This window comes from Mus pahari, chromosome 17, assembly GCF_900095145.1.
Source record: "Mus pahari chromosome 17, PAHARI_EIJ_v1.1, whole genome shotgun sequence".
In the NCBI taxonomy this organism is placed as follows: Eukaryota; Metazoa; Chordata; class Mammalia; order Rodentia; family Muridae; genus Mus; species Mus pahari.
The window spans coordinates 18,221,737-18,230,342 of NC_034606.1; the positions used below are offsets into that span (position 1 = coordinate 18,221,737).

Genomic DNA, 8,606 nt, shown 5'->3' on the forward strand with positions numbered 1-8,606 from the left:
TTTATTTTAAGGCTTATAAGGAAAATTCTCCGTCTCAGAGGCCCAGAGACATACTTGTTTCTTTCTGCAAGGAGTGCTCAAGGACATTCTATTTGCAGAGGGAACACTCAGAGTCTATCGCTTGAAAGAGTAATTGTCACAGAGGTGGACCGAAGGAGTGACCTTAGCCTGGAGCCTCCCAAGGCACAGATAGGGAATGAATAAAGGACTGGGGATGAAGATTTCCCAGTGAATGGTGACTAGGCAGAAATGACCTAATGCAGATGTGTTATTTGAAGGATGTAGGTGTGATCTCCACTCACTATTTTATTCATCATCTATTACATAGATCACTGATGATTTTGGTAACTGACAGATTTCCTTACAGGGTTTCAGAGATGGTGTTAGGGTTCAGCGTAAAGAATTCTCTGCTTTGGTTCACTGCTGAACTGTATAAAATGGAAACCCTATGTGCGATGCAAACTCCTCCTGATGTCTAAAAGAACACAGAGAAGTGGCTTTAAAATGTCAGGGCAGAAACATGATAGCAAGGAAAGACCTGCTCAGGTGACAACACTACAGAACCAGTACTGTTTTAGCAAGTCTATGTAGCTCGGTGTCACGGAGGGGAGATAACGTGACCCTTGGAGCCATGTAGGTGTGAAATCAAATCCTACTCCTGCCATTTCCTTACGTGCTGACTGTATTATCCCAGGCATAACGCACTTCAAGGAAGCCAGCTGTCAGCTTGGTGCACTCGGGACTGCCGATGTGGCATGACCTAGCAGGGAACTGTGTGACCTGATTTGTGCTCGTGAGATGAAGAAGCGCACTGCAGGGGCAGGAGTGGCTTCTTTGTTTATGAGACGAGACTCTGTCCTTTTCAGGAAGATCCACCTTATCATTCTGGAATAATTCTGGATACTTCATTAATATTCTGTGTTTGTGTCAGTGCCAGGCTTGTCTGATCAGCTCTTCTCTCCGGGCCTGACTCCTTATTTTCCTACCTTACATATATTGGCAGTTCCTTTGCGCGCGCGTGTGGCGTTTGCAAGGGGGTATGGACGTTCCTGTATGTGGAGGCCCTAATTTGATGGTATGGATCTTGCTCTGATAGCGCTCGTACCTCATACTTTGAGGCAGAGCTATTTTTAACCAGGCTCAACATTTTCCTGTACATTTCGTTTCACTAGCCTGCTTTCTCTGGGGACCCACTGTCTCTGCCTTCCAGGGATAGATTCACGTTGCCTGCCACACTCAGGTACCTGACATTTGTGTGGGTTCTGCTGATCCAAACCCCGATCTTATTCCTTATTCGGCAAGGGCTTTAACTGAGGTACATCCACCCATCTATTTTATTGTGTTTCTATCCCTTTCCTTTCTCGATCTTTCCTTCTTTCTTCCCTTCCTTCCCTCCCTCCCTCCCTCCCTCCCTCCCTCTATCATTCCCCCCAACCCCCGCCCCTGTTCTGTGTGCACATGTGCATGTGGAAGCCAGAGCTCTGTGGCCAATGTCTCTCTCAATTGTGCTTTATCTTAATTGAGACATGGCCGCACTGAGCCTGGACTTCACTGAGACCGGCTGGCCACCAAGCTCCACCAGCCTTTCTGTCCCTGCCTCTTCGGTGCTGGGATTACGGGCACTACTGTCTGGACTTTTCCCATGTGTTCCGGGAATACAAACTTAGGTCTTCAGTCTAGTTTGGCAAGCATTTTCCTCATTGAGCCATGTTCCCAGCCCCTAGATTTCTCACTTTCTACTAGTAGACTACATCTTCAAATGTTTCTAGAGTCTCTTTACACAATGGTCAGAGATGACTGTACTTAAGTTGTGAACTATCAGGCACTGAACTTGGCGATTATCCCCAGAGGCTGGGTAACCCGTTATTCCTTAGCCAGTAAAGACTGAGGCCATTTCAATAGAGCTGAATTTAATGAGCCCACAGAGTCAGAGTTCTTGCTTATGAGTGCAACATTCTCTCCTTGGAAGGAGAGTATTTCTCAGTGACTGGCGTGTACAAGCCAGGCTTCCTAGGTGTGAATTGTAAGCGGACCACTTGGGTTTGAGTGACTCTTTGGTGGGTCTGCATGTGGGCTCCCCTCACCCCACTTTCCTCATTTGGAAAAATATGGAAAAATAGTATATATCTCACAGGGTTGTGTAAGGATTATGTAGGTTAATAAATGAAGTGGCTGGCATATAGTAAGAACTATAATAATACATAACGTACTATAAGGCATATAGTACAATATAAGGATGCTCTTGTTATTTTTTATGCCTACTTTTGACACTTCAAGCAATGGAGCAATCTTTCAGAGCTGTACCCTCAGTTCCTTGGGGGAGAGTTCTAGGTGTCTGTTTCTTCTGCTTCTGTTGTTTTTTCTTGCAATTGTCTATGACCACAGGAGTTTTGACTGTTCGTTCCTGTAAAGAAACATTCAATTAGCTTCAAAAGAAGCATTTAAATATACTTTATATGATGCAGATAATCATTATTAGCTCATGATTACATTGGACTGGGAATTATACCATCATAAGGGAAGGCGCTGATTTTTCATACATGTAGACTCACCAAGAAGTCATCAGGGTTAAAGAGGAGCACCGAGTTTCCGAACTCCGGGCTCCTGGAATCATAGAAAGACTATTCTAACTTGCAAACGGATCGACCTTCTCACCATGGACTGTGGATAATACATGCATATAGGATCAGAAGGGTGTCTAGATTCTACCACACCTGACACAGTATTGAGAGAGTAAAAAGTCAGAGACTATTTTAAAAGTTCACAGTACTAAGATATAGGCAACTGGGAAGTTTTGTGTCAAACTTTTTTTCTTTTTCCCCCCCGTTGTAAATCCTCAGCTAGTTCTTCGGTTTTTATCTGCGTGGGTTGACTGTTCCAGTCTCCATGCATTCTCAAAGCCAAAGCTATAACAGGCTGGAAAAAAAAAAAAATTCAGTCAGAACTTCTAGTCACAAGGCCTCCCTCCTTGTTGCTATGAGGTAGAGAAGACAGGAGATGGACAAGGAGCAGAGCAGCGCTCTGAGTGGCCGGGCAGTTAACAGCGTCCACTGCCAGGGTCCTGCCTGTTCCGTTAACTGCCCCCGCCCCCGACCCGATCTGCCTTAAAAAGCTCCAACTTGCAACCAAATCCCCAGTCGGAGCGCTGCAGAAAAGGACCACGATGGGCTTGGGTGACTACAGCCACTGCAGACAGAGGATGTCCCGGGGACTCTACGGAGTCTCTGGAAGGGCTGCGGTGTGGTCCCCAGCCTTCCACCCGGTGCACCGCATGCCTTGCGGCACCTGGCGCATCGGCATCGAAGCGCCAGAGCACGTCCAGGCGTCCAGCCCGGTGCTGGAGCATCTCCGGAGGCAGCTGGAGCGCGCCTTCCAGCGGGCGGCGGCACGCGGGCGCGCCAGGCGCGCGCGGGAGGCGGTGGCGGCGGTGGCGGCGGCCGCGGCGGCAGCACGGGAGGAAAGGAGCCGGGCGCGCATGGAGTGCGCCTTGGCCCGGCTGCGCGCGGAGCTGGTGAGCGCGGGCTGTGCGGCGGTGTTCGCTCTCTGGAGTCCGTGGCTTCGAAGCTGGAGCTTAGCCTGCAGGAGGACCGCCGGGGTGGGGGTGCTGCCCGGGAGGGAGATCACTCCTGGGGACCGATTTCCTCTGGACTCGGTGTTAAGGCCTCCTTGGGTCAAAGCTCCAGCGATCAGGGCTTGGCCTACAATTCAGTGATTGGCCCAGATTCTAGGAGCCCCTCCCCAGTCTGTTTCTGTAGTTTTCTATCCTCTAGAAGCTTCCCCATAGCAAACTCCTAGTATATGTTTAGCGTGCTGAGAAAGCAATTTCAGTGTAACCACCAACCAAGATGGATAGAATATGAGAAACTGAGTCAATCCAAGTATTTTTGTTTTAGTCCTTGCTAAGAATTCAGAAACCGACTGGCTATTCAAAAGGGAGGAGTGTGCGTAGATCACTTTTTTTGTAATAAAAAGAAAATTAAATCTGACAATTTGAAAAGGACAAAAGTATAAAGTACCCGTACTTTAAAATGGCGACACTTATGAATGCTGCGTAATGGAGATTTGGAAAGTTCTCTTGGATTGAGTGCAACAACTAACTATTTCTTCAGAACAGTTAGAAACCTCAGCGGGTGATCGAGTTCATTTCTGGCTTTAAGAAGGGCAACATGATAGCGAATTCAATTTTAACAATCCAACATTAACAATCTGAATTTGATAAGGAATGCATTATGCTTGATCTAACGGTGTGTGTGGTCAAAATGGTAAACCCTAGTAGCTGGATGATAAAGCCATCTCATTGCCTGGTGAGACCGTCTTCCTGCTCACCGCGAGGTTAGTGCTGTGGGCCAGTATGCCACACTGGAGTGTCTAGGTAGGCCTGACTGAACCAAACCCCTATGCTACTGAACTGGTCTACGACATCCCTCCCCCTTTTCTTGATGACTCATATAGAAGTCAAGCAGGACAAGGCCCGAGGCACTTGACCCTTAACATTCTAATAAGTAGCTCCATCAATAGGAGGTCTAGACAAATAAGGTGAGAGGGGCAGGGAATCATGGGGTCTTCGAATACCTGCTGGCCCTCCAGCTTTGAGACGGACTTAGCAGACTTGAGTTGGTTTACTCCTCTGTAACGTAGAGATATTGTCATGAGATTACTGCCATATTATATGAGATAATATTATATGACATGCCTCTGCCATATGCACTCTTTAATGACTGTTGTTATTATATTATAGATCTTGGAAGTTGATTGTGCCTAGCAGGACAAATATGAACATTCCGAGAATTGAGAATTGAGCCAGCAAGATGGCCCTTTAGAAGAGCTTGTGGGCAGGCCGGAAGACCCGAGTTCAATCCCCAGTTCCCACTCGGTGGCAGGATCCCCACTCCTTGCCCCTCAACACAGGAACACTGGTGGCACAAGCATGCCTCTGCCCTCACACATGCAAGCACAGATATGCACACATAAATAAATGAGAAAAAAAATTAAAAAGTTTTGCTCTGGAAAGAAGCTGAGAATTTTATATATAACCAGATGCAGATACTTACCTCAGGATCATCATTAGAAGTAGGTTTTGATCTGGGTCAGTAGCTAAATCTCTATGGGAACGAGTGCTCCCGTGTGTGCAGAGGCATCATGGGTCATGATGGAGTTTATCCAAGGGACAATGATGAATAAGTGCTCTTATGTATGCAATGCTCTGTTTGGCTTACTCTTCTTAATGGATGCAATTGTTCTTTGGATTTCTGGAGTTAAACTTAAAAATTTTCTAGGTATATAAAGTCCTTTTTCTCACCCCTCAGAGAAGTTTTACAGCTTTCATTGGACTCTCAAAGGGATCTGTGATGAAAGAAATGTAAAAGCATGAGTGTCTGAATTTCCTAAATAAGTGTGAATCACACATCCTGTACTTAGATGGGTGAATCATTATCAGTAATTTTGCCCCTTGATACTTGGCAGAGAAAGCAGAGGACAGATATCCGTCACCTCATCGTCTCACCCCTTCCTTCTCTCAGTCTTTTAACAAGGACACAGAGACCCTCCCATGGATGTGGAGGCAAGGCACTCCATATTGAGAATGCAATCATAGCGGAGCCCATCCACAGCAGCCTGGGGGTAATGCAGTCTCTCTGTTATCAAAGGCGTGTAAATGGAAGGCCATGGCTGTAGGATTAAGAAAGAGGCCACAGTGCCTGGCCTTGGTTACAGGAGGCTTTTCGACAACTCCTGATATCTATTTGCATTCCATGGAGAGAGAAGTGACAAACTGGCAAGCTGTCTCTGGCTACCTGGGATAGAAGCAGTCCAGGCGACTGTGCTAGGAAATGAAGTGAGCTAAGCAGGGTGGGATTCTAGAGCCAGAGGCACGCATCAGAGGTCAGCCTTGTGGTAAAGGATGGGGGATTTTTATGGTGAGGGTGGTGCGGTTTGTTTCTGTTGTTTGGGTGCCTTGGATCTCTGTCTCCTTTATTGTAGCCGCCTGTGGCCACACAAACTGGGTTCCTGAGTGGGAGGCCAGAGCGGGAGGCCAGAGCGGGAGGCCAGAGCTGTAAAGGAGAGAACCGCGAGTGAAGAAAAGAGACCAAGACAGATTTCTGATCAAGGCCCAATGTTTACTAAGAGTCTGTGCTTCTAAAGGGGGAAAGCCCACCTCCCGCCAGGCCAGGCTTCTTGATACTTTGTTGCTAAGTTGTTAGCATTTAGTCTGCTAGAGCTGTTAGCATTAGGTCACCAATTCGACAGGTTGTCAGCTATCTCAGGAATATCTCAGGAAGACTGGTTCAGCCTCTCAGTGGTAGAGACATCTTGGAGAAGAGCAGAGGCAGGTGACAGAACAATAGAACCATCTAGGTCAGAAGACTCCACCCCAGGTGGTCTCATTCACAGTGGCAGCAAGGTCTGAATCAGCCACAAGGCTGGGGGAGGCTACACTTTATCATTTCTAATTCTTGCTTCCAGAGAAGTGGTTGCAAGTGCAAAAGAATAAAACCCATAAATGTCAGAGGAAAATTAAAAGATACCCATGCCCAATATTTTATTTTGCAAATTGAGAAGGACTCATCACTGTAGTATTGGCAGTTAACTATTACAGTGCCCTGGCTTATCCTGAGGGCTACTGTTGGTGAGCTGGTCAAGAGGGTACCTGGAAAATGTTATTTTACAAGCCGCATGAAGCATGACTCAATTGAAGGAAAATGCAAGTAATTGATCTTTAGGCTTTAGGTTATAATACAGCTGGAACAAACTTTGTTGGTAGACTGCCTTCTAAGCAACCCGTCCTTGGAGATGTAATTTTTAAAATTTTATTTGGACTCACAAGGGCCTCATAAACTCCCACTGCGGGAGGTTATGAATCAGCCTTACTCCATAACAGGCTTTGTTCTAGAGTGAAAAGTGTTAGCTTATATAAGGACATATAACTATACATGTGCCTCTGAGGTGTCATTATATGTTTTTACTCAGCAGGGAAGCCATTTAAAATCCTGAAAACTTGAAATGACAAGTAATCAAGTAAATGGGCCCCAAACCCTGAACACTCAGGTGGCCCCAGGCAGTTATCCCGTGGCTCAGAAAGCTCATAAAGATAACGGATTGCACTGTGATCCCACGCCATTGCTTGAAAACAGCCTTTGGTGCATAGGTATTTTTCATGAGGACAGCTTCGTGCATCAGCGCTTTCTGTTTTCATTTCAAGGCCATTTCAAAAGCTATTTATTTTTCTGGGTTTTACCTTGTTGTAGAAAAAGCTACTTTAATAGCCAGATCAGAATGGGATTGTAAGGTACAAAATGCATCTTTCTTTTTGTCTTATTTCCCTTTCCCACCCAGTCCTTATTGCTCATGTGCGGTTGGAGAGCAATTTCATTTGCTCTATATCGTAAACTAATAACATCCCTTACAATCATTATTTTTCTTTTCTTTTAGCTGGAACTGCGTTTCCAGAATCACCAGCTGGCCCGAACTTTATTGGATTTAAACATGAAAATGCAGCAGCTGAAGAAGAGGCAGGACCAGGAGCTTGCTTCCAAACCCCAGAGCCCGCAGGATGAGGAGATGAATTCCGAGTGTGGAAGCGCATAGTGGAGAGCCTGAGCCCGCCACTCCAAAGCAACCCTGAGCCCTCACCATAACATAGGCCGCTCTGAAACCCTTCTAGCATTAACACTAGTGATGCTTATGTGCGCTCTAAAGGACAATTTGTCCAGCGAAAACTTAGGCGTTAAGGAGGAAGTGGGAAAAAAGCTAAGAAAAGGAGCGAGACTTTTTTTTTTTTTTTTTTTAAGTTTTAAAAGTGTTCATTCGTTGGTTTGACTGGTTATTGTCTTAGTAGTCGAAGGGAAGAGGGGTGAGGAGGATGGAGGTGGAAGACAACCGAAGCACTAAAAGATTGCCTTAATGCCAGCTTACAACGCCGCACGTTACCTTCATGTAGTAGTGAACTTGCAGGATCTGTGCTCATTTTTACTTTATTTATTTTTGGTTGATCTTAGTAGCCTACCCAGTACTCGTCTGACTTGTGCAACTGAGAATTACTTTTGTCTAGATCCCACCCATACCCTTGATGTGGCCAGCAAGAAGGGTGTCTCACCTTTTTGCTGAAGGTGGATGTGTATTCCAGGACTTGCTATCATTGAAATGTAGAATACTAACTATTCTTCTCATAAAATTTCTTGCTTCAGTTGATTCAAGTTTGATTTTTCCAAGATGCACACCCCTAAATTCCTGACTAATTTAGTTCTTTTGTTCAGTTAATTTGGGAGTTTAAATGGTTCTTATTGAATTAAAAGGTTGAATTGTACACCCAAAGTGCTTTACAATGCAAAAATAAACTTAATAAAAATAGTTGCAGATCTAATTGGTGTTTCTAGTGGTTATTTTCTATGAAATTATGGCAATGTGTATAATTTTAATTAAAACTAAAATAAGTTCTTGGGACAAAAGAACTGAAAGGAGGTGGTCTTTTTTAAATAATAAACTTTTTTATTATTACTTTTTTTTTTTTCAGTCCAGTTGTTACCCCACTCCCACAGTTTTTCATCCCATTCCTCTTCCCCTTGTCTCCAAGAGGATTCCATCCTCACACTCCTGCCCAGCCTCCCCAC

General features: G+C 45.3%; 1 protein-coding gene across 1 annotated transcript; it reads left to right on the plus strand.

The window, feature by feature from the left end:
• The first annotated feature begins 3,093 nt into the window (after positions 1-3,093).
• Aard (alanine and arginine rich domain containing protein) lies at positions 3,094-8,359 on the plus strand. Its single transcript, XM_021217301.1, has 2 exons — positions 3,094-3,511; positions 7,429-8,359. The coding sequence occupies exons 1-2, from the start codon at positions 3,164-3,166 to the stop codon at positions 7,582-7,584; spliced, it is 504 nt and encodes a 167-aa protein (XP_021072960.1). The 5' UTR covers positions 3,094-3,163; the 3' UTR covers positions 7,585-8,359.
• The last annotated feature ends 247 nt before the right edge of the window (positions 8,360-8,606 follow it).

Bases quoted from the DNA above. Each gene is read 5' to 3' on its own strand.
- Aard (XM_021217301.1), top strand. From the start codon at position 3,164: ATGGGCTTGGGTGACTACAGCCACTGCAGACAGAGGATGTCCCGGGGA. The intron at 3,512-7,428 runs GTGAGCGCGGGC...CTTTTCTTTTAG, and splicing joins CCCGGCTGCGCGCGGAGCTG to CTGGAACTGCGTTTCCAGAA.